The sequence below is a fragment of the Ailuropoda melanoleuca genome, chromosome 16 (assembly GCF_002007445.2).
Source record: "Ailuropoda melanoleuca isolate Jingjing chromosome 16, ASM200744v2, whole genome shotgun sequence".
NCBI lineage: Eukaryota > Metazoa > Chordata > Mammalia > Carnivora > Ursidae > Ailuropoda > Ailuropoda melanoleuca.
In genome coordinates this window covers 3,903,166-3,926,752 of record NC_048233.1, presented here as the reverse complement: position 1 = coordinate 3,926,752, position 23,587 = coordinate 3,903,166, and the positions used below count along the sequence as shown (strand labels likewise).

Genomic DNA, 23,587 nt, shown 5'->3' with positions numbered 1-23,587 from the left:
AAGGAAAGGAAAGGAAAGGAAAGGAAAGGAAAGGAAAGGAAAGGAAAGGAAAGGAAAGGAAGAAGGAAAGAAAGAAGGAAAGAAAGAAAGAAGGAAAGAAGGAAAGAAAGAAAGAAAGAAAGAGAGAAAGAAAGAGAAAGAAAGAGAAAGAAAGAGAGAAAGAGAAAGAAAGAGAGAGAGAGAGAGAAAGAGAGAGAGAAAGAGAGAAAGAAAGAGAGAGAGAAAGAAAGAGAGAAAGAAAGAAAGAAAGAAAGAAAAGAAAAGAAAAGAAAAGAAAAGAAAAGAATTGTCTTTCCTAAATATTTGTAACCAAATGCCTGCCTTGACCTTAAGTGGATTTGAGATTTGAATTCTACATTACTCAGGAATTCCCAGCCAATGCATAACAATAAATAGTGGTTCATGGCTGAAAAATCTCGGAAAGACAGTCTTAACCCATATTGCAGAGAATTCCCAAAGACAAAGCCCTGCTAAAAAGGATCTCAAAATCCAAAGTTGCAACATATAGGAAAGATGAAACAATCTACCGTGATCAAGACTCAATAGGATTAGAGCCCTAAGAACTAGAGATAACTGAACTATCAGATAAAAATTATTATAGAGTGGTATTTAAAATAATCACTGATTTAAACAGAGAACTGGAAACAAGAGAAAGAATTAGCACCATCAAAAAACACAAAGCAGACTGGAAAAAGAACCAAATAGGACATTTAGAAATGAACATTTTGGTCGCTGGAGTTAAAACTCAATGGTTTCACTGAGATTAACAGCACATTAGACACAGCTAGAGAAAGAATTAACAACCTGGAGGATAGATCTGAAGATATTATTCAGAAATGTATTTTTTAAAATGATAAAGAGCAAGGAGAACAAAGTAAGGCCGTTCAACACACCTCCAATTAGCATTCCTGAAAGAGAGAATACAGAAAATGAAGTAGAACAACATCTGGGAAGATAATGGCAAGGAAATTTTCCAGAAAGAATGAAATACAGGAACCCTCCAATTAAGGAACCATACTGAATCCTAACGAGGCAAGTTCAAATAAAATCAACACACAATGTAAGGACACTGCAGAATACCAAAAACAAAGAATAAATCTTAAAAGCATCAAGAGTGAAAAAAGACAAATTAACCTACAAAGGAAGGACTATAACATTCACTGTATATACGGATAGTGAACTTCTCAACAGCAGCACTAGAGGACCCAAGGTTACATCTCCAAACTGTTGAGAGAAAAATAACTGTTAACCTAAAATTAAAAGCCCAACCAAAATCATTCAAGAGTGAACATTAAATAAAGGCATTTTCAGACAAAGATGAAAGAATTGACTACTAACACACCCTCACTAAAAAAGAAAAAAAAAAAACAGGAAAGGAGGGATTTTTTAAAAAGGAGCTTCTAGGAAAAGAACGCATTACACAAACAGAAGAGAGGTGAATAAAGAGTGGTAAAAATAAAAGTGAATCTAAACAATATTTACTATATAAAAACAATAACAACAATGATCATGACTAAGTCTGGTCATGCATTACACACTCGTGCATGCAAGCACACGCAAGGAAAACCATGTTTCTGAACCATAACATCGGAAGATGCATTTGATAAAACTCAAGACCCAGTCACAATAAAAACGCTTAGCAAACCCTAGAAACAAACTTTCTTAATGTCACAAAAGATATCTTCCCAAAACCTACTGTGATATCATAAGAAATGTGTATTTGGTCTTTGCCCTGGTTTCTAGCACAGAGCTCCAAAACCCTTGGAATTTCCAAAGTGATGAGAGCGATAAAGGTGTCTTATGTGAATGTGGCGACTTTTGGAATGCAGCTAAGGATGAGGGCTGGTGGCCAGGAGAACCAACCATGTAATTAGAGGGTTGGAACCTTCAGTCCCACACCACCAGGGAAGGGAGAGGGACTAGAAGTTAAATTAATTGCCAATGGCCAGTGATGTAATCAATTATACCTATGCAATGAAGTCTCCATAAAAACCCAAAAGGAGAGGGTTCAGAGAGCTGCTGAGCCAGTAAACACATGGAGATTTGGGGAGAATGGAACATTCTTGTAGAGGGCACGGAAGTTCCATGCCTGTCCCCCAACCTTGCCCTATGCAACTCTTCCATGTGGCTGTTCCTGAGTTATATCCTTTCATACTTAACCAGTAATCTAGTATGTAAAGTGTTTCTCTGAATTCTATGAGCCACTCTAGCAAATCAATCGAACCCAAGGAGGGGTCATCGGAACCTCCAATCTTGTCACTGATGTCTGGAGTCGGGGGACACTCTTGGGGGGCTAAGCCCTTAATCTGTGGGATATGCCTACCTCCAGGTAGACAGGGTCAGAATTGAACTGAACTGCAGGACACCAGGCTGGTGCTGGAGACTCACTGGTTGGTGTGGGAACATCCTCACCGCCCCCCAACCCTGAACCCAATCCCACACACATGCTGGAATTGGTGACCAGAACTTTTACCTGCACAGCTCACTGATTAAACACTAGAAGCATTACCTTTAAAGTCAGAAATCAGATAAAGAATGCTCACTTTCAACATTTATAGTCACACTATAACAGAAGTCCTAGCCAACACAGTAGGGTAAGAAAAAGAGATCTGAAGATTGGAAGAAAAGAAGTAAATTGTCATTGTAAGGAATTATGATAGAAGACTGAAAGGATTTGACAAATTACAATTCTATAGTCTTGTATCAGAAATAAGGTATTAGACAATATAATTTTTTAAAATATTCCATTTAGAAACCAAGTCATAATTTACCTATTAACAACAGATGAGTTTACAAAGAAAACAGTAACTATTTTGAAAGACACAAAATACCTAAAAAAAAATGGAGAGGAAATTGTGTTCATGGATGGGAATATATCATAAAAATGTTGAATCTCTACCAAAAAAAATCATAAATTCAATGAAATTATGATTAAAAATCCCACAAGGTCTTCCACAGAACTTAACAAGCTGATTCTCAAAATATGAGGAAGAACAAAGACCACTCCCAAGTTGTCTAAATTCATTGTCTTCACTCTTCCTTTCTTCTCTTTGGCCTCATCTTTCACCAGACCCTCTAAGTGCTTTCTTCAGGGGTCTGTCTGATCTCTCCTTTTAAACCCCCATACATAACCCCTGGGGGATCCTCATGCATGGCTTACACTCTCACTGCATATTTTTGATTCCCACATCTGTATGTCCTTCCTGAGTTTAGCTACATATGGCAACTGCTTACCAGGCAGCTCCAACCAGACTTATCCAAAGCTCCTCAAATTCAACATGTCCAAGATCAAATTTTCACCTGGCCACTGAGTCCTGAAATGACCCCCCACCAACCGCCCAGAGGCCAGAAACCTAAGAGTGTATTCTGACTTCTCCCTCTTATCTCCCATAAATAATGAACAACCACGTCCTCTCTCCTGGAAGTCTTCTTGAAACCACTGTCTCTTTTATCTCAGAGCCCTAATCCAAGCTTCTGCTAGTGCTCACCCGGGTGACAGTGCCAACCCCATGTAGACTGCATGATCTTTCACTGCAGCCACAGAGAGTTTTCTGCAATACAAATGTGACCGTGTGATTCCTCTATACTTAAAGTCTTTCAATGGCTTTCCCATGACCTTAGATAAAAGAACATGCCCCATAACAGGATTTTATAAGGCCCTTCATCAGCTGATTCCTGCTTTCCTGCCACCCCTCCCATGCATCTGCACCATCCTCTATATGCCCTTCTTTGTACCCACCCCCAACCCCCAAACTCCATTATCCAAATGATACCTGGACATGCTAAGCTCGTTCTCCACACCTGGAAGCGCTGCCTACAGCCTTCCTCCCCATCCTTCTTTCACCTAATTCCTACTCATCTTTAAGGTCCAGCCAAAATGTCACTTCCTTCGGGGGGGATGACCCAGACCTCAAGTCTGGATTAGGCACCCTTCTCTGTCTTCCAACAGATCCCCATGCTTTCCATATCTGAACCCCCAGAACCCAGGAATGATGGGCCTCCTTCACCATACCTCAGATTCCATGAGGGTGGGGATGGCTGTCTTTCCCTACTAAGTCCTTAGCACACTGCACAATGCTGGGGAACAAGAGAATGAACAAATGAGTGGATATTTGTTAAGTGTCCTTTGTGAAATAATGATTTCCCTGTAGGGAGAATGAACTGTTCTGTGTTTAGTGTCAGGAAACCAAAAAAAGTATCAGTAAATGTCTGGACTTTGGCACACCAGAGGGAGAGCTTGAGTTTTTGGAGGTTTGTAAAATAAAGTGTGACGTCTGGGAGTCAGGAGACTGGTTCTGGTTCCAGTGTTACAAGCAACTGTGACCATGGTCAAATTCGTCCATTTCTTAGATTGGGATCTAAGGTCCTTTCTGTCCTACAGTGTCTGTGGCTCACACTCCCTGCCCAGACCCTCCACTTCCTCCAGGAGCTCTCCTAAGTAGCCTTTAGACATAGCACTCAGACTTTCACCTGGGGCTTTATTCAAAGAAGGCTGGAGAACTGATCTGCCATGGAGAGATGTCCCATATTCTGGTTGACAACATCAGACGCTAACTAGTACAGGGCCTGACAGAGTCACTGCTCAGTAAGAGCTGTATTAATTGTCACCATCATTATCTACAAATAATGCCTCACATGGAAGGTCTAAGTAAAGTTCTAAATGGTCCTAATGGGCATATATACCTTAAGCCTTAATGCCTAATATTAATTAATATTAACTAATTAATAATATTAATACTTAATAATACTGGATGTCCTGGCTTCAGGCTAGATTCTGTGACCTGGCAGTAAATACAGATGTATACTCCAAGCCAGGCAGAGGGTGATATGGAGGCCAGAAAGGAGAGAAGGAAAAGAGGGAGGCCCAACTTCCCTGATACCACATGAACCCTTCTGAGACTAGAGTTTCTGGGCCCTTCCTTCACCCAAGCTGAACTAGACCAGCCAGTTGAAGTAAGCACCTTCGGTCCCTACAGAAGTCGGACCCAGGGCAACCCAGTGGAACACCAGATCTGGGAGAACCAGAGATTGAGGTCAGATGCTGGCCCATGAGTGAGTTCTTTAAGGACCTGTACTTCGGGTTTCCAAGACTGGGTCTGTCCCAGGAGAAACAGGGCAGGGGGTCACCCAAGGCCCCGGGTCACAGGATTTGCTACTGAAATGGAGTTGCTCCCAGCCCTGTGTGGCCCTGCTGCCCCCAGGCCATAGCTCTCCCTGGCTGGCCTCTCCCATCCTCGCCACCCACAGCCCGAAGCCTGGCAGCTGCCTCCCCTCACTAGGCAAACCTCCCACACAGCCTAGGCCCTGCAGCTAACAGAATGGAGGGTACGCCAATACCAGCCCAGAGGAGGAGGCCCACTCCTACTTCCCCAAACCCTCCACACTGACCCCCGTGGGCCTGCCAGGGCGAGAGCGGGAGGGGAAGACAGATGGCATACTTACGCCTGGGCCATGTGCCATGAACAGAAGAACAAAAATAATCCTTGGCTTGGCTTCCAGGGCCTGGCTTGGAGGCCTCTGGTTCTGCCCCCAGCCCCACCCAAAAGCCCACCAGAAGGCCCATCCAATACAAACTCCAGGCTCAAACAACACTCAGCTCCACCCTAAGGTCCACAGATGCCAGTTACTCAGGAATTTTCAGAAGAATTAGAACTTTACAAGCTTTTATTAAGATCTTTTTAATAATGAGAACAACAAACTCCTCAAAAACACTTTCAGGACAGGAAGGGAATCATGACCTCTAGGTTATAAATGGAGAAACCAAAGCTCAGGGAGGGCAAATGACTTGCCCTGAGAAAGTACCAGAACCAGACCTCATCCCCTCTAGTCCTAACCCCTGCCTGGTCCAGAGTTGCATCCTCAACACTTCCACCTCTTGTTCCCAAAGCCCACCCCTTCAGGAGCCTTCCACGGCCATCAGTGATCACTAAGCTCCACCCTTCTCCCACTGGCCAGTGGAATCCCCAAGATGCAACTCAACACAGGACAGCGCTCGGTCTTTGTTCACCTGCTTGCCCCACTGGACTGTGAGCTACCCGAGCACACGATTATTTCTTATACATTAGCACTCCCCCCCAACTCTCCTGGCTCAATATCGGGAATTTAAATAGATGTTATCCTACTTTACACAGTATCAGTTATGCCACTGATTACCTTTCCTCGGTCAAGAACAAATCTACCACTCATTTCCTTTTATCACAGAATCTTTTAACTTGTTGATGGTCAACGCATGTTACAACCTCCTTGCTGTGCTCCCGACCCCAAATTGGAAGTGATGGACTGAAACCCAGAAAGTTTATAAGACTCGCCTGGTGTCAACTAGCGTTAGGGAGAGACAATTCAGCAGGGGCCTGAGTCTCCTGCCTGATTATAGGCAGAAACGGTTCTCTATGACCCTCCTCTCCCGGCTCAGATTCCAAGAGCTCTGGGATCCAGGCTAAAGGTTTCAACTATTATCAGGCTCCTCATGACCGGTGGGCCCTGACATGACCTGTGATGCCTCAGCATCTGATGCTTCTCCCCTGGGGCCCTTGCAAAAAACAACCACCTTCATCCCAACTACTCCTTAACTGAGAAGTTGAGAAGAAAGAGAAAACAGGGTTTCCATCTAGGAGACCCAATCTAATCTCCACTATATGAGTCTCAGAGAAGAAGATGGAGAAGTCAGGGGGAATAACTAAAGTAATTCAGGGTGGGAGCATGTCCCCTTCCACCTCAATCCTACAACATGAGTCCTTCTTCAGGCTGGTGGACTTACCTGCAAGGCTTAGTTACCAAGGCCAGTAGAGTTACGTCTGTGTGCCCGAGGTGTTTTGCCCAATCCAACATAATTGTGGTTACACAGCATCTCTGTTGGATGGAATGTGGCTCTCCCACATCAATACATTTCCAAATGGAGATGAAAATGGCCCGCCCCTCCCATCATTACCTTGGCTATTCCCACTGGACTAGACACTGGAGCCTGGGCCCAACCATACAAGTGCCAAAGTGTGCTGCACACACTGGAGTACAGACCAGTGTGCAAACTCCCTGATTTGGATGTTGGGGTATGTCTCTAAGCCTTCACTGCCCTGACCTCATTTCTTTTTTTTTTTTTTAAGATTTTATTTATTTATTCATTCAACAGAGATAGAGACAGCCAGCAACAGAGAGAACACAAGCAGGAGGGAGTGGGAGAGGAAGAAGCAGGCTCATAGCGGAGGAGACTGATATGGGGCTCGATCCCATAACGCCAGGATCACGCCCTGAGCCGAAGGCAGACGCTTAACTGCTGTGCCACCCAGGCGCCCCCCGACCTCATTTCTTAATAAGAACAGGAGGGGAAATCAGGAACAGCGGACCCCAGACTCCTTCCCACTCTTCCCTCCAGCCCCCTTGGTCTCCTCAGTAGTCCCTTAACCCTGAGTTCACTCACACTGTTTTCCTGCTTAGGGTGGACCTCTTTCCTGACACCAGTCCGTTCACAAACGTCTGCTGAGCGTGGGAAAAGTGGGTGGGGGGGGATCGTTCAACTATAAGCTGAAGAAGGCCTGAGGATCTGATGTGTAACACAGTGACTATAGCTGATAACACTGTAGGGTAGAATTGAAAGTGGCGGAGAGTAGAACTTCAATGTTCTAACCAAAAAGAAAGATGTGAGGTGGCAGATGTGTTCCTAACTAGATGGGAAGATCCTTTCCCAATGCGTATATGTACAAAATCACCACAATGCATTCTTAAGATATCTTACAATTTTCATTCCATTTCATTTCATTGACCTCAATAAAGCTGAAATTAAAAAAAAAAAGAAAACTATATTTTTTAAAAAACCATCTGTGTACCTATTCTGGACTAAACCCTGGAGAAAGGGGTTTGGGCCCTCAGGGGGCTTAGACTTCAGATGGGGCACGGGAGGCTCCGTGCTACAGAGTGTGAGCGGCTTCAGCAGAATCAGGTACAGGGCACGCAGCTCAAGCTGGGGCTGCCTCTGCTCGGAAGGGCTCCCTGGCCGGGGCCACAGAGGCCTCAGGTCTCTACCGTGTGCTGCCTGAACTGCTCGCTGGGCCACCTCAGAGGTCTCCGCCCTCGATCCTAAGCTGATGTCTTCTTTGCCATCGATAGCCAGGGATGTCTTGTGAAGCAGGTCCAATTTACATCCCCCAAGGTGACTAGGAGACTGGCTGGTTCATCCTAACTGAGGAGGCTGAGAGACAGAAGCAGGAAGAGAGAAGAATCCACCCTCCAGGCAAGGGCTGGGTCACAGGGGGGGAAGTGCACCTCGCAACAGGCAGTGCTGCCTCCACCCCTAGCACACGGCCCCACGTACTGGGCAGATGACCTGCTGGACAGGTTCAGGTGGCCCAGCACTCGTGGGAGGGAGGCCTAGCCATCAAGGAAGTACCAGGACCCCGAGGGACAGACACTCTGCTCACCAGAAAGAGAACTATTTTCATATTAAGACTAGGAGGTACCATTTTCACATACCCACTCTGTCTGGCACTGGGCTAAGCGCTTGACTAGATCTCCTCCCGTCCTCCCAACACCCATGTCAGATGACGACGCTGGGGCCGCCGCACGTGCAGAGCTGCGCCCACACTCCAAACTCTCAGTGGCAAGGTTCAGTCCTTCCCCCCCCACCCCCGGTAAACCACCTCTCGCCCACCACAACGCTGCTTGGACCTCCCTGCCAACAGTTCTCTGGACACAGGAGGGGGAAGAGGACTTCTCCTACGGCATGTGGGATTTCAGCTAAACGTGAAGAGGAACAGGGATGAGTACCGGCCCCAGGACTGACCGGCAAACAGCAGCTAGAGGCATATGGACCCCACTGTCCCCACGGCCTCAGGTCCCAGCTGGGAGATGTGGGCAGCCCAAGGTTTGTGGGAGTGAGGAAAATGCCAGAGGAGAAAGCTGCCCCCCACCTTACAGTCCTGAGAGGTGAAACAACTTGCCAAAAGACCCCAAAGCTAGTGAAAACTGGGACCAGAACTCATGCTTAGCCCTGCGCTTTTTGCTACACGATTGCAACTGCCATGGCCGTCATCTGGCTGCCTCTGGAAGAGGAGAGCTGGTTCCTAGGAAGGAGTGCAGCAGGCAATCCACATATGTGGATAAGCAGGTTCCCCAGCCAGAAAGATCCCTCCTTACTTTCATGCCTAACACCATTAGGATGTTAGCCCTTGGAGTCTTTCATTCATTCATTCATTCATTCATTCACAACTGTGTATTGAGCACCTACTATATGCCAGGCATTGGGTACAAGGTCACAAATGACATAGTCCTGCTCTCAACATCCTTCAGCCTAGTGGGGCTGGGGGTCCAGGGTTCCCCGAAAAGATGCAAGCACAGTCTATCCTTCATACTCACAGAATATTCACAGATTCTGTATTTGCAAATGTGCCTACTCGCTGACGCTTGGAAGCCCGAGATCCATACCTGCAGGGCTTCTGTGGCTATCTGCAGATACGCACATGCGCACATGCTCTGCACCGCCAAAAACGTGAGCTGCCACAGCACGCTCCCACACGCGGTGGAACAAGGCCGCGGTCTGCCTTCTGGCTCCAGCGCCCACGCTACAAACAAGAGGCCTTTGCACGGTCTAGCCAGTGCCACCGGGTTCGCATTTTTGTGCTTTTCGTTATTGATCTTGCAGTTTAAGACGGCCCCGAAGCGCAGGGCGGCAGCACTGGCTTGGGCTCCTAAGTGCAAGGAGGCCGCAGTGTGCCCTCTGGAGACCATACGGGAGTGTGATAAGCTTCATTCAGGTGTGGCTTACCATGCTGTCGGCTGTGAGTTCAATGGTAATAAATCAGTAATATCTATGAAAGAAATAAGGGGTCTCTGAACAGAAACACACATAAAACAAAGGTTATGAATTAATCAGTTGAAAACATTGCGCCAGGTGCTCCCAAGGACCTCACCCCCATCCCCTAGGCGCAGTGTCTGCTCATCCAGCGCGCTCCGTGACTTTACAGAACTGCTGTGGATCCTAAGAATCGAGTGCACCCAGAGAGGGTGACACATTAAACAATTATAGATGAATATCTTGGGAGCAGGGGGCAGGTTTTCAGTAGACCCTGAGCTCAAGGCCCTGGCAATACAACAGCTCATGGAGACAGGAATGTCAAAAGGTGGAACCAGCCCAAATGTTCAACAGGTGAATGGGCACACAAAATGTGGCAAATCCATACAGGTGAATATTACTTAGCCACGAAAAAAAAAAGAATGAAGTTCTGACACATGCTGCAGTACGGATGAACCTTGAAACATTATATTAAGTGAAATAAGTCAGTCACAAAATGACAAATATTTTATGTGTCCACTTATTTCACACTTTTTTTAAGCACACCAGGAGATGGGAGGGGGGAGATGTGGGCAGAAGGGGATTAAGGGACCTGGACCCAAAATATAGGAGACACAGGAAAATGGCCTCTTTATAGCTAGAAATGAAAAAAACAAGACAGAAGCGTTTGGGTCACAGGCAGCAAGTCCCTAAGGATGAAAAGAAAGAGACGGAGCAAAGAACGAAAAAACACCCAGTGGAGAAACGGACCTCCACGGGCTGAGCTGAGCCATGTACTCGGCTGACCAAAACTGGCCCCATTGTGACTTTAGACTAAGGCTGTCCAGGGCTTGCTGGAGATCTGAAGTAATACATATATATAATAAGTAAATATAATAACATTTTTATTATAAAAATAATTAAACCACATAAAACCTAGGTCCCAATCCCACCCCAGAGCAGTATTTGCAATACCCTAGCGGTGCCACTTCCTCCGCGAACACACGCGAGGCTCTAGGGAAAGCATGGCATGAGCCCAGCCCACCATGAAGAGGCTTCAGAGTCACGTGAGCTGAAGAAAAACCTACCTCTTACCAGCTACATGGTACCTCCCCAAAGCTTCTGATCTCTCAAACAGGGAGAAGACTGGCCCAGCAGAGATGAAGGACAGAGACAAACAGGTAAAGCATGTGGAACACAGCAGCGTGGGTCTGCACCACCCCCCACCCTCACTGACCTTGCAGTGTGAAGACACTTACTGCACCTTGTTCCTTGACAGGACAGGAGTGGGGAGGGGTGAGAGAAAAGGCAAAGGAGGGCCCCACCATGCCACCGGAGTGTCGGAAGGAACCAGACACAGAGAGCTGAGCCGCCAGGCCAGGAGAGGGGTGCTATGGGGCAGGGGTGCCTGCTTGGGCTCTGGAGTCAGAGGCCTGGCTCAGACTCAGGGTGGGCTCCAACTGGCCAGCATCCCTGGGCAAGCTACTGACCTCTCCGAGCCTGTCCCCCCAAATACATTCCAGAGGTAATAATGTTAGCTCCTCATGGGGCTGTTGTAAGGATCAGTTCAATCGTGCCTTCCACGTGCAGGCACAGAAGCTGGCTCTCGGGAGGGCTCCTCAATTCGTGGTTCTTGGAAGAATGATGGAGGGGGGCGGAGGGAGGTAGAAGTGATTCCCTCTGGGACATAGTACAGAGGAAAGGGGCAGGAGGAATGAAGGGCACAGGAGGAGGGGAGGGTGGAGAGGAAGCAGGGCGGTGGGAGGAGCCTCAACAGGGAGGGGCAGTAGGTAACTGAGAGTTGAAAAGAATGATACACGGATATAACCCCAAGCCCTCCATCCATTCCCCAGAACCCCCAACCCCAGGGGGCAGCAGGGTAAATGAGGACAGGGATCCAGCTTCCCAGGAGCTGGACCTGGGACTCTGCCCCAGCCACCCCTTCCAAGGAGCCAGGGATGTGGGTGTCTGTGGGCCTGGCCCTAATACATCCAGGAAGTGGGTCACAGCAAGTGGGTGTCCACGGCCTCCGCTCCCCACCCCACCCCAGGGCTGGTCCCGGAGGCACTAAAGGGGCTGAGGAAGCAGTGATGGGGCTTTAGACACAGTGCCGGCACAGAAGCCCCTCCAAACAGGTTCTCGAAGGAAGGCAAACCTGGCTCCAGGCTCAGCCTCACCACAGATTCGCTTCCCCTATCAGGACCTCAGTGGCCCACTCACACAAAAAGGTGAGGAAAGTGGAGTATCATTCAGCTATAAAAAGAAATGAGCTATCAAGTCTCTAAAAGACATGGAAGACTCTTAAAGGGATCTTGCTAAGTGCAAGCCAATCTGAAAAGGCTACATACATACTGTGTGATCACAACCACGGGACCTTCTGGAAAAGGCAGCACCACAGACACAGGAAGAGGATCAACGGAGGGGTACATGGAGCACAGGGGATTTTTAGGGCAGTGAAACCGTTCTGTACAATACTGTAACAGTGGATATATGACATTCACATTTGTCAAAACCCACAGAATGCACAAGCATGAACCCCAAGTTTTGTAAACTATGGACTTCAGTTAATAATAACGTATCAATATTGGCTCATCAGCATAATAAATACGCCACACCAATGCAAGATATCAATAATAGGAATACGTGGGGGAGAAGGGAAGAAACTCTGTATCGTCTAGTCAATTTTTCTGTAAACCCAAAACTGCTTAAAAATAATAATAATAATAAAAATACAGGCATTGGGGGGTGAGGCTATTAACTTTTTTTTTTTTTTTTTAAAGATGAGGAGAGTAAGACTTGCACTTTTTCCTCCTTGGGGCCTTTCTTCGGGATTCTAAAATAAAGCAAAGGTCACAGAAGTTCTAGAGAGGCGAAAGTACTGAACCAAACTAGTTGACTTCACTTTAAGTAGGCCTGTCCTATGAAAATTCAGATCTCAAATAGATCCCAGAACTGGGGAGTCTTTGCCTAACACACCTTGCCGCTGAATCCCATCAAACAGTGATTCTCGCTGGGCACTGCCTGAGCCCATTTATCTCCATGAGCCCCGCGTGCTACTCAACAAACACGCGTATCCCCAGCCTTGGGCGGGTCTGCCCCAGTCGGCAGCTTGCCCAGAGCTGTTCACTGTACCCCACCTCGCCAGGACCTGAGGCTATGCCCGCACTGGGCCCCCACCCAGCACAAGGCACCAAGGCTGGGGGCTCTGGGTGCACACCCGGCTCAGGGAGGAACCAGGCAGGAGCTCTCAGCACTGGGGAAGAGCCCCCAAAGGTCCAGAGCATCAGGGAGCTGCAGGGAACTTACAGGGCTCCTGTAGGCCTCTCTCCACCTGTAGGCCTTAATCATCTCTGGAAAAGGCCCGCCCCAGGAAGAACGAAGGCTCCAGCATCTGGACAGTGCCCTAGCTGCCAGGACGCGAGCAGAGGACAGGCTGATCTGGGCTTGGACAAGAGGCGGGAGGCAGCACCTATTGTAGCCTTGGTCACCTTCCACAGAAATGTTCTTCTGCCTCAGAGCCATGCTGCCCGGACAAGGACAGAGGTGCAGACTGCAATGCTCTGGAGATTCCAATGGCCCCGAGCCCTCGGACCCTTGGCTGAGGTCACCATCACAGAGGACCCCACCCTGACCCAGAAATCTCACCGCACTGATTCTCTCTTGCACCAGCCACACACCTACCCAGTGGCTTACCCTTGCAGACCCAATAATCACCCCACCTCCCATTCCAGAATGCATGGTCATCCAGTTTGGTAACAAGGCCATGTAAATGGCGGTACCCAGACTGGGCACTAGCGTTTGTTGCTCTGCATGGGGCTGGCCCAGCTTGAGCCAGGGGCCATGAGGAGCAGACCAGGTACCTAGCAAACCAAGAAGCCACCTGTGCCTCCTATTCGGAAGCATACTCTATGGCAGGTGCTAAGCCAGGAAAAGAACTTCACAGAAGGCCCTGTTCCCTCCTCCTCCTCCTTTCTTCTGCATAGGTCATGCCCTAGGTGTTCCCCGCCCCCTGCCTCACCTGGGTCTCCTGGAGAAAGGCCAAGGCTCAGGACACCAAACTCTTTCCTTGCTTTCAGAGTCCCTCACACCCACCATCTTCTTGTGGAGATTTTCTCCTTAAATGAATTTTCTCCAAAAATGTGTGAATTGCACATCTGACAAGAGACTTGTATCCAGAATATTAAAGAACTCTCATAACTATCAAAGAGAAAAAATAGGCAAAAAATTTGGATAGACATTTCATCAAAGAAGTTGTATAAATGGCAAATAAGCACACACAGAAAAAATGTTCAACATCACTGGTCATTAAGCAAATGCAAATTAAAACCATAATGAGATGCCACTATACCCCTATCAGAAGAAAGCCGCCGATACCAAATGCCGTTGAAGATACGAAGCACCAGAACTGTCCCGCATCGCTGGCAGAAATGCAGAGCGGTACATTCGTGCAAACAGCTGGGCGTGTCTCAGCCCATCGCACACATACCTCCATGTGAGCCCACTCCTTGCTATTTCTCCAAGAGAAATCAAAGCCTGTGTTCACACAGAAACCTGTACACAAATGTTCACAGCAGCTTTATTCAAAATCAACAAAGGCTGGAAACAACCTCAAGTCCTTCCACCAGTGACTGGCTAAGCACACTGCAGCAGCCCCATATGATGGAATACTACACAGCAATACAAAGGAACGAGCGATTGATACACACAACTGATGAATTCAGGCATCAGGCTGAGTGGGAGCAGCAGACCCGGAAGCCATAAACTGGAGGATTCCATCCGATATTCTTGAAAAGGCACGATGACCGGAGTGGACAGACCCGTGCTGTCAGGGGATGGGCACGGGGTGGGGAGGGGGACAGACGGACAGACAACAAAGGGGTGTCGGCATGAGGGAATCTTTCAGGGAGATGGAGCCATTCTGTATCTTGACAGTGCTGGGAAATACCCAACGCTTTGCATTTGTCAAAACCCACAGAACTGTACACACCAGGAAGAGTAAATTTTGCTGTATGTGAATTTAAAAATAAATTTTGAAAAAGTCCTACTTATTTGCCCAGATTACCTGGCTCAAATCCACCTCACTCATAAAACCTAGTTATTTCCCCTACTCTTAATTTTATGACCATGACTCTGAAATCTATCTTTTCATCTAAATGCCTCCCTCTCCCTCTCTCCCTGTTTCTCCCCCACCAACACATCTTGCTCCGCTCATGCACGCTTGCTCTCGTGTGCACGCACGCATGCGCGCGCACACACACACACACACACAGAGAACTATCGAAACCCCACCCCACCTTCAAAGCCAGCTCAAGTGCCTCCTCCTCTGAGCAGCCTTCCCTGACCCATCCCAGCCCCATCAGAATGAATCAATCACCTTTCCCAGGCAACCACTCCGCTCTAGTTTATGCTTCTAACTAGCCCTTCTTTAATCCTGCAGGTTTTCAGTGTTTCCTATTCAGTCTGTCTCCCCTGCTGGATTGCAAGCCCCTTGAGGACAGGGACCAGGTCTTCCATTCCACATTTCTCCCACCACCCCCTGGCACAGTGCCAGACACACAGTGGGTGCTCTGTGACCACTGTGGAGTAGCTAAGGGCAGGTGCAGGCAGAGGAGGCTGATGCCAAGAGAGGCAAGCTGGCAGTGCTGGGGCTGGCAGAGTTCTGAGGAGGGTATCGGAAGCCACTAATACAGCTCTGCTTCCTCTCTTGCATAAGCAGCACGACTATTGCTTCAACTTCCAAGTGCTGGAACTGACCTCACCCCCCATTCCAACATGAGATCATGCAATTTACGATGGAGCATTTTTGGAGGATGCTTCTGCTTCTTCCACGCCACCCAGCCCAGTTCCAAGCCCCAAGCAGGACAGATGCTTAGGACACACGTGTTGATGCACTGGAACCTGTCTTATAATACACGTGCTGACATTTCTTCTCACTTCTAGAAGGCGGGCCTTCTTTTCAACAATAGATTAGGTCCATTTGATCTGAAGGCAATTCCATTACACAGAACAGGGTAGAGGCACAGCCTACACACAGGGACACTCCAGGACTGGGTTCTTCTCAACATACCACTGGCCTCTCCCTCTTATAAACGTAGCCTGTCCAGAGTTTAAAGACAATTTATGGGGGCACCTGGGTGGCTCACTTGTTAAGCGTCTGCCTTTGGCTCAGGGCGTGATCCCGGCGGTCTAGGATCGAGCCCCACATCAGGCTCCTCCACTGGGAGCCTGCTTCTTCCTCTCCCACTCCCCCTGCTTGTGTTCCCTCTCTCGCTGGCTCTCTCTCTCTCTCTGTCAAATAAAAAAATAAAATCTTTAAAAAAAAAAAAAGGACAATTTATGGGTCACTTATTAGATAAACACTTAGTGTTTAGTATGTGCCACGTAAAAACCTAAGCATATTACAAATATTAACTAATTTAATCTTCACATTAACCATATGAAGTTGGTTCTATTAATATTTTCCTCAACTTGCAGAGGAGAAGAGTGAGACACAGAGCAGTTCGATAACTTGCTCAAGGCCACATAGCTTGATGAGTGGCAGAAAAGGGATTCAAACCCAGGCAGGCTGGCTACAAAGCTATACTGTCCAAACACTAGCCACCACCCACATGTGGCCACTGAGCCCTTGAAGAGCAGCTCGTCCAAAGTGAGATGTGCTGGTAAGTGTCAAATGCACACTGGATTCCCAACACTTTGTATGAAAAAAATATACATTATCTCATTAATATATTTTTTTACAACTGATGGCACATTTAAACAATATCTTAGACATACTTGTTTAATACATTATTAAAATTCATTTTACCAGTTTCTTTTTTTTTAAGATTTTATTCATTTATTTGACAGAGAAAGCACAAGCAGGGGGAGGGGCAGGCAGAGGGAGAAGCAGGCTTCCTGCGGAGCAAGGAGCCGGATGGGGGACTCAATCCCAGGACCCTGGGATCATGACCTGAGCAGTAGGCAGATGCTTAACCGACTGAGCCACCCAGGCATCCCTCTCCTTACTTTTTAAAAGTGACTCCTAAAGAACTTAAAATTACATGTCTGGCTTACATTATATTTCTGTTAGGCAGTATGGCTCTGGAGTCTGTGCTTGTGGCCACTACTCATCTTCCCCTGCTCCAGCCTTAGGGGCGCAGCCTGGCCCTCACCCCGGCTCATTCAGCTGGCATGTGATGGGGAGCCAGGCGGTAACTCCCACAACTCCCCACTCCATCTCCTCCCACCGCTCAGACACTGCCTTGCCTGCAGCTCTGGAGACAGCTTATCTTCACCTCCTTCCAGCAGGAATCCCAGAATGGCAAGGTGGGAAAATCCCTCCCTCACGGCCTAGGGCAACCCCCACTCGCTGCAAGCGGAGAAACTGAGGCCCAGGACCACATGGAGGAAGCAGAAGCCCTAGAGGTCCTCTGGTGCCACTGCCCACCCACTACAAAAACCTCCTCCAAAGCGCCCTAGCAAGCTCTATCTACATCTTCCTACATCATGAAATCCCCTGTAGGTCGATGTGGTGCTACAGAGTGAAACTGACTTCAGATCCCATGGACCCGATCCGTATTAGCTGCAGAGGGCTTGCTTTCTGACAGCGAGAAATGACAGCACCCTGAGGGTGGAACAGGTTCCGACCCCCTATACCCACCTCTGCTAAGACACTCACAATATGGGTAAGCTCAGTACTTAATAGGTCGAGGTGTATGCACCCTCTGAAACCAGACACAGCTCCCAGTGTGGCCAGAGCACCGCGGAGCCTACCGGACTAAGGTTCTTGAGGCAGACCCCACCACACCACTGGCCCACACAGGCTCAGGGTTTAACAGGGCAGTGGGAAGAGTCAGGTTGACCTGGGTTCAAACTCCAACCCCAGAATTAATCTGTGTAATTTTTCTCCTATTCTGTAAAGCAGAGGTTAAAAAACAAAACAAAATCAAACGAGCAAACCCTATCTCACAGGGCTGCCATGAAAATTAAACAAGGTGATGTAGGCAGAAATGTCTAGAATTGGCACCTGATAGGCACTTAACAAATGCTCATTTCCCTTCTCCTTCCTTCATCAGCCAAAGGCCCAAGTTTTCTCCCCCACGAAATAAGTTGATAGTAAGTTCCTATTCTATACATAAATGCAGGATTTCGTATTTTTTTTTAAAAGATTTTATTTATTTATTTGACAGAGACTGCCAGCGAGAGAGGGAACACAAGCAGGGGGAGTGAGAGAGGAAGAAGCACACTCATAGCGGAGGAGCCTGATGTGGGGCTCGATCCCAGAACGCTGGGATCACGCCCTGAGCCGAAGGCAGACGCTTAACGACTGAGCCACCCAGGCGCCCCAGGATTTCATATTTAAATCTATTTGAGTTCATCTTGAGATAAGTATACATATTTAATATAACTAAATGTCAAGTAATTTTTTAACAGCTAAAAATTGAACACAACTTACAAAAATGTTTGGTAGGGGACACCTGTGTGGCTCAGTCGGTTAAGCATCCGCCTTCAGCTCAGGTCATGATCCCAGGGTTCTGGGATCGAGTCCCACATGGGGCTCCTTGCTTCTCCCTCTGCCTTCCACTACCCCTGCTTGTGCTCTAACAAATAAATAAATCAAATCTTAAAAAAAAAAAAAAAAAGTTTGGTAGTATGCAGTTAAAGAAATTAAGGTATATTCATGTAAGGTTAATATTATCCAGATCCTTATAATTATGGCTTTAAATTATTTTTTATGACATGGGATATTACTTACTATATAGTATTAAGAAAAAAAACAGGATGGAGTATAATTGCAATTATGTTAAAATATATACATTTATTTGCATGAACATGAATTTGGAGGGATATATACCAAAATATTAACCATGCTCATTCCTGAGTTGTGGCATTATGTACCATTTTTCCTTCTTTAATTTATAAAGGTTTTCTACAATGAGCATCTACTAATCTTAACAGAAAAAAATGGTTTTCTCATCTCCTATTTTTGCTTAATATCAGCATTTAGGCAATTAAGATGATTTTGAATCCTGGTTCCGTCCTCCAGTATGCTTGCTATCCCAGACACCCACAGAACTGATAAGAGGACAAAGCCAAAATGAGAGCTCTGCGGCCTATCGCTAGAGACCTCCCACTGCCATGGGTGACATGAGCTCAGTGCGAGCAGCCAGGGTAGCCTTTCGACCAGCTACAAATCCACCTTACTGCTGCAGCAACCAGATCCTGTTTCTCTCTCTTGAACCCAAGAAAAATCATGAGACTCCAAGTCCTTACTAAACATTCTGTCAAACCTCAAGTAGATGATGCTTCCAAGACTTGGTAGGGTGACCACGTTGGCAAGCAGTTCTCTCAATGCCACTGTGGAGTCCCCTCGTCAATAAGAAACTTACCAGCCTGACATTTCCAGATCTTGCCACATTAAAGGAAAATGATAACAGCAGTTATCATTTCTCCACACTCACCTCCCTCTCCCATTTGGCAGGGCTCCTCCCAGATCCTAGAGGGATCCTGTGCTTACTCCTGCAGCTGCTAGCAGGAACCCCAAACTTGATGTGTAAGAACCTGGCCACCAGAACTCACAAAAGGCAAGTCGGTGCAGTGTCTCCCAGCTCCTAAAGCCCACTCCTCTTCTCCTGAGCCCTCTCACCAAGTCCTTCACAGAGAGGGAAGCAAGAGAAGTGTGCTCTGCCACCAAGAACAATCCACCACATGCATCAAGCAGGAATCTCCCCCTGCCTGTCCTGGTTGTCTTATTGCTCTAAGGATAGCTACAAAAATAAATAAATAAATAAATCCCTTTATGTTGTCCAGCTGATCCAGGCCTGTTGCCTCCCCATCCAGAGCTCTGCCTACTGAACAAATTGCCTCCCTCGTCAACTATTACTCAAGGCTCAAAGCCAAGATGGAGATCAGCCAGGAAGAAACAAAACTAGCCTTTTATCCCAGCCAGGACAATTCACGAAGACCTCTCAAGGGCTTAAAGGGAAGGGGAATTCATGGTTCTGGCAGGAGTGAGCTTGGCATAAGCTGATGCTGGCAGAACCACAATACCTTTGCTGGTAAGACAGAGAGCAGACCGCTCCACCAAATAATGGGCTCCAAGCAGCTCAGGTTTCACTCTAAGTAAAGGCCCCTCTTGGAAGGAGAGGCCCACCCTATGTGTCATCAGCCTTCCCCAGTGCCCTCTGCACTGCCCCCAAAACCCTGCCCTTCCTTTCAGCCGGATATGCAATCTCATCCCACAGGAGGGTCACCCTGCCTTAGCACAGCTCCCATTTCCTGCCCCTGGTGACTCCTCTGAAGTCCATTGTTCCCACGAAGTTTGGGTCAAAGGAAGCCAGGTCCCCACCCATGGGGGCCCGCCCACCCTCAACACCGTGACGGAGCTGGCCCACACTGCGGGAGCCGGCCCGGTCCTCCCGCCTTTCCAGGGGCCTGCCTCTATTAAAAGCAGGAGGATCTGGGCACCCATCTTAGGGACTGGAGTTCCAGTGGAAATGTTCTCAAACAAAGATCCAGTCGCTACCAGTTTAATGCTCCAGGACCCTATCACCCAGGAGGTGATTAGAATCTCCCTAATATCTAAATGGAAAAACCAAAAGCAAGGAGAAAACTGTTATTTCAGAAGAGGTCAAGGCAAAGCTGGAATTAGAACACAGAGTTGGAGACCGCACTGCCCAGTGACAAAGCCCTGCCCCCACCTCCACCTGGGCCCCCTGGGCTGGTTAAACCCCCAGGGGAAGTGGGGGGAGGGCATGGGAGAGCAGCTGTTCAGCTCCAATTTCAGAGCTTTAAAGGGAGCGGTCGTCCCAACCCCTGCCAACAAAGGGTCATGGGGGGCAAAATACGACAGGCAAGGTAAAGCCACCCTCACAAGCCCTGAATTTCCCACTGCCCCCAGACTGACCTCGACTACAGGAAAGGCCACGGAGAAAAGCTGGTGACCCATGTCCTCCACTTGCACTGAGAAGGAGAGGAGCCACTGATTAGGCAACAGGTATTGCTCTGTGCCGGTCACCAGTGCAAGACTCCAGAATGGAAGGCAAGGGAGGTTGCGACATCTGCATCCCAGGAGACCTAGAAAGATAGGGAGACCCTTCTCCACCTGGCCAAGTAATGTACAAACCAGTGAGGCAAAAGGAGGGTGCATTTAAAGACCCCCAAAGGGCCCCTTCCAAAGTTGGCCTTCTCGGATCCTACAGTTCCGTGCTTTCTGCTGGGACAGAGGGGAGTATCTCTGCCTCCTACCTGAGCCACAAGATGGGAGATGTCACCAAGCCAGACCGGTCCAGCCTCTGCACCTGTTAGATGAAGGTGGCTAGGGGGTCTGAGCACCAGAATTCACAGAGGAGGAGACAGAATGCGAAGTGAGAACAGAAGGGACTCTAGTCCCAGCTCTGTGACTCACTGGTTGTATAATCTTAAGCAAGTTACTGTCCCACTAGGGGCTCAGTTTCTCTGTGTTCAAAGATTTTTATTTATTTGTCAGAGACAGAACACACAAGCAGGGGGAGCGGCCGGTGGAGGGAGAAGCAGGCTCCCCACTGAGCAAGAAGACCGATGCGTGACTCGATCCCAGGACCCTGGGATCATGACCCAGACGCTTAATTGACTGAGCCACCCAGGAGTTTCCCTGTCTTTAAAATGAAGGAGTTAGACGCTAACATCAGAGTGCCCAATAATATTCAACAGGTACACCCTGGGGTCAAGGCAAAAATAGACTTACAGCAAAGGAGTTGAAGACCCTGTGCTCCCAGGACAAAGCCCTGCCCCCACCTCCACTTGGGCCACCAGCTAGCTAGCTACCCTAGTTCCTAAAGATTAAGATCATACAGGGCCTGGCCTATGGCAAAGGCTCAATTCATGTTTGCTAAGTAAACACAGATGAACAGGGCAGGGGTTGTCAAAGGGTGTTCCGAGAAGTTTGTAGGAATAAAAAGAGGTTCCATGCTGAAATACGCTTAGGACACACTGGCTACTGAGTCTGGAATGGGCCATACAGCGTGCTAGGTACTTGGCAAATAGAATTTTCACAACAAGATTTTGGATAGATATTAATCACCCCCCTCCCATATTACTCATCAGGAAACTAAGGCTGAGGGCCTTTACAACTGCAAGTGACTGCCAGGATTCGCACCCAGGTATGTCCAGCTCCAAATCTGTATCTTTTCTATTTCATCAATGCTGCCTTTAGACCCGATGCTGTCAAAGCCCTGGCGCACACCTGGTCTAAGCAAGGGAGAGGGTGAGATGGCTCTCACCAGAACATCTACATCCTTGGGAGTGCATGGAGGAGCAGCGACCAGCCCCCACCCCTCTGAATGAAGAAAGAACTCTGTGCCAGATCCGCCCGTGCTCCCCCACCAACACCATCACATGCTATGTCACTTCTGCTGATCTCCTGGACAGTCATGCTCCCTCCCTGCCCAGTTCCTGCCTCTAAAATATTTCAAATGATAAGACCCCAAATGGAGAAAGAAAGAAAAAAAAAAAGCAAAACACAAAGGAAGAGATTGGGAAACTTAAGACACCCAGATGCGTCTTCCCACAGGTCAACTAGCAAATCAAAGGCACCTCTTCCCTCCCAGGCGGGCACTAAAGCATGCACACAGTTACTCCCTTTCCTTCCCGCAGCAAAGTGTAACCTAGCAAGCTGTAAAGAATGAGGATTCTTCCACTTGACTGCTGGGTAGCTAGCTCCAAGGAAAGTAGTTCAGGCTGGTATACATCCGTTCTCTGTCCTTGGGCCCTACCTGAAAAGCACTGGTCACACACCTCTCGAGATTCAAGATGGTCTCAGAAACATCCCCAGTTTTCATTACCAACAACCCGTCCCATTACCATGAGACAAAGATCTCAACTTCCTTTAGCCTTCTACCAGCTTGCTCTCTCAACTGTTCCAGGCAAGAAGAGAACCCACTCGCCCTCAGAAAGACAGCTGCCTGGAGGAGGCAGGTGTGGACAGCTTCCTTCCAGCTCCGCCCAGCCCAGGGCGAATGGAGCCTTGGGGACCACACACTCCAACAACCACAGTCCAATTATCCCTGCACACACACACCCAGAGACACGGTCTCTTGCCCATGGTCATGCCGGCAGGAAAAACAGTCATGCCCAGAACCAACATCCTCACAGAGAACTACACACGCAGAGACGTGGCATTGCACAAGAACTCAGAGACACTCAGACTTTCGGACAGCACTCTTCTCGAGTGGAAATACATTCACGTTCAACACAAACAAATACACCTACTGGCAGCCAAGGTGAGTCATATGTGAACAGATATCACCCTCACATACACCCAAAGCTAGGGAGACGGGACAGTCAGGCGGTCACATGAACTCGTCAGACAGCCACTGTGTGTGACCGGAATCCCCTTTACACACATGTGCACGGAGCCTGTGTGTGTCCCTGGGAAAGGAGCGCTTCGGGTCTGGGAGTTCTCCCTCAGGCTGGTCCCCACCGTGGAATACAACTGGCTTCTCAAGCCTCGGGGAGCAGGGGACCCTCCGGAGGGGTCTCCTCCACTTTCGCAAAGCCTCAGCATTTACACCAGCCAATACACTACCTCCAGGGCTCGCCCTTCCAACTCCGAAAAGGGCCCGGCAGAAAAGAAGCATGGGTGCTGGGTCCCTTCGACCGCCGCCGCTCCCGGTTCTGCTTCTGGGCCTTTCGGCTTCCGGGACCCCTTCCCGCGAAGCCCCTCGCATCCACCCCCCCCGGCCCCAGCCGGAGGTCCGCGCCGCCTCCACGTGCCGGGAGAGCTCCTCACGCCCCGCCCGACGCCGGCCCTGCGGCCAGGTCCTCGAGTCCCCGCGCTGCGCCGCCGCCTTACCGGTCCCAGGGTGCGGG

General features: G+C 48.4%; 1 protein-coding gene across 2 annotated transcripts in view; it reads right to left on the bottom strand.

Annotated features, from left to right (window-relative positions):
* Window positions 1–23,587, bottom strand: part of TEAD4 (TEA domain transcription factor 4) — a 67,100-nt gene extending 43,513 nt beyond the window's left edge. For both annotated transcript variants that reach the window (XM_011217300.3, XM_011217312.3), the window contains exon 1: window positions 23,304–23,587. In XM_011217300.3, coding sequence (XP_011215602.3) covers window positions 23,304–23,445 — 142 coding nt within the window. In that variant the 5' untranslated portion in view covers window positions 23,446–23,587. The remainder of the gene's footprint in view (window positions 1–23,303) is intronic.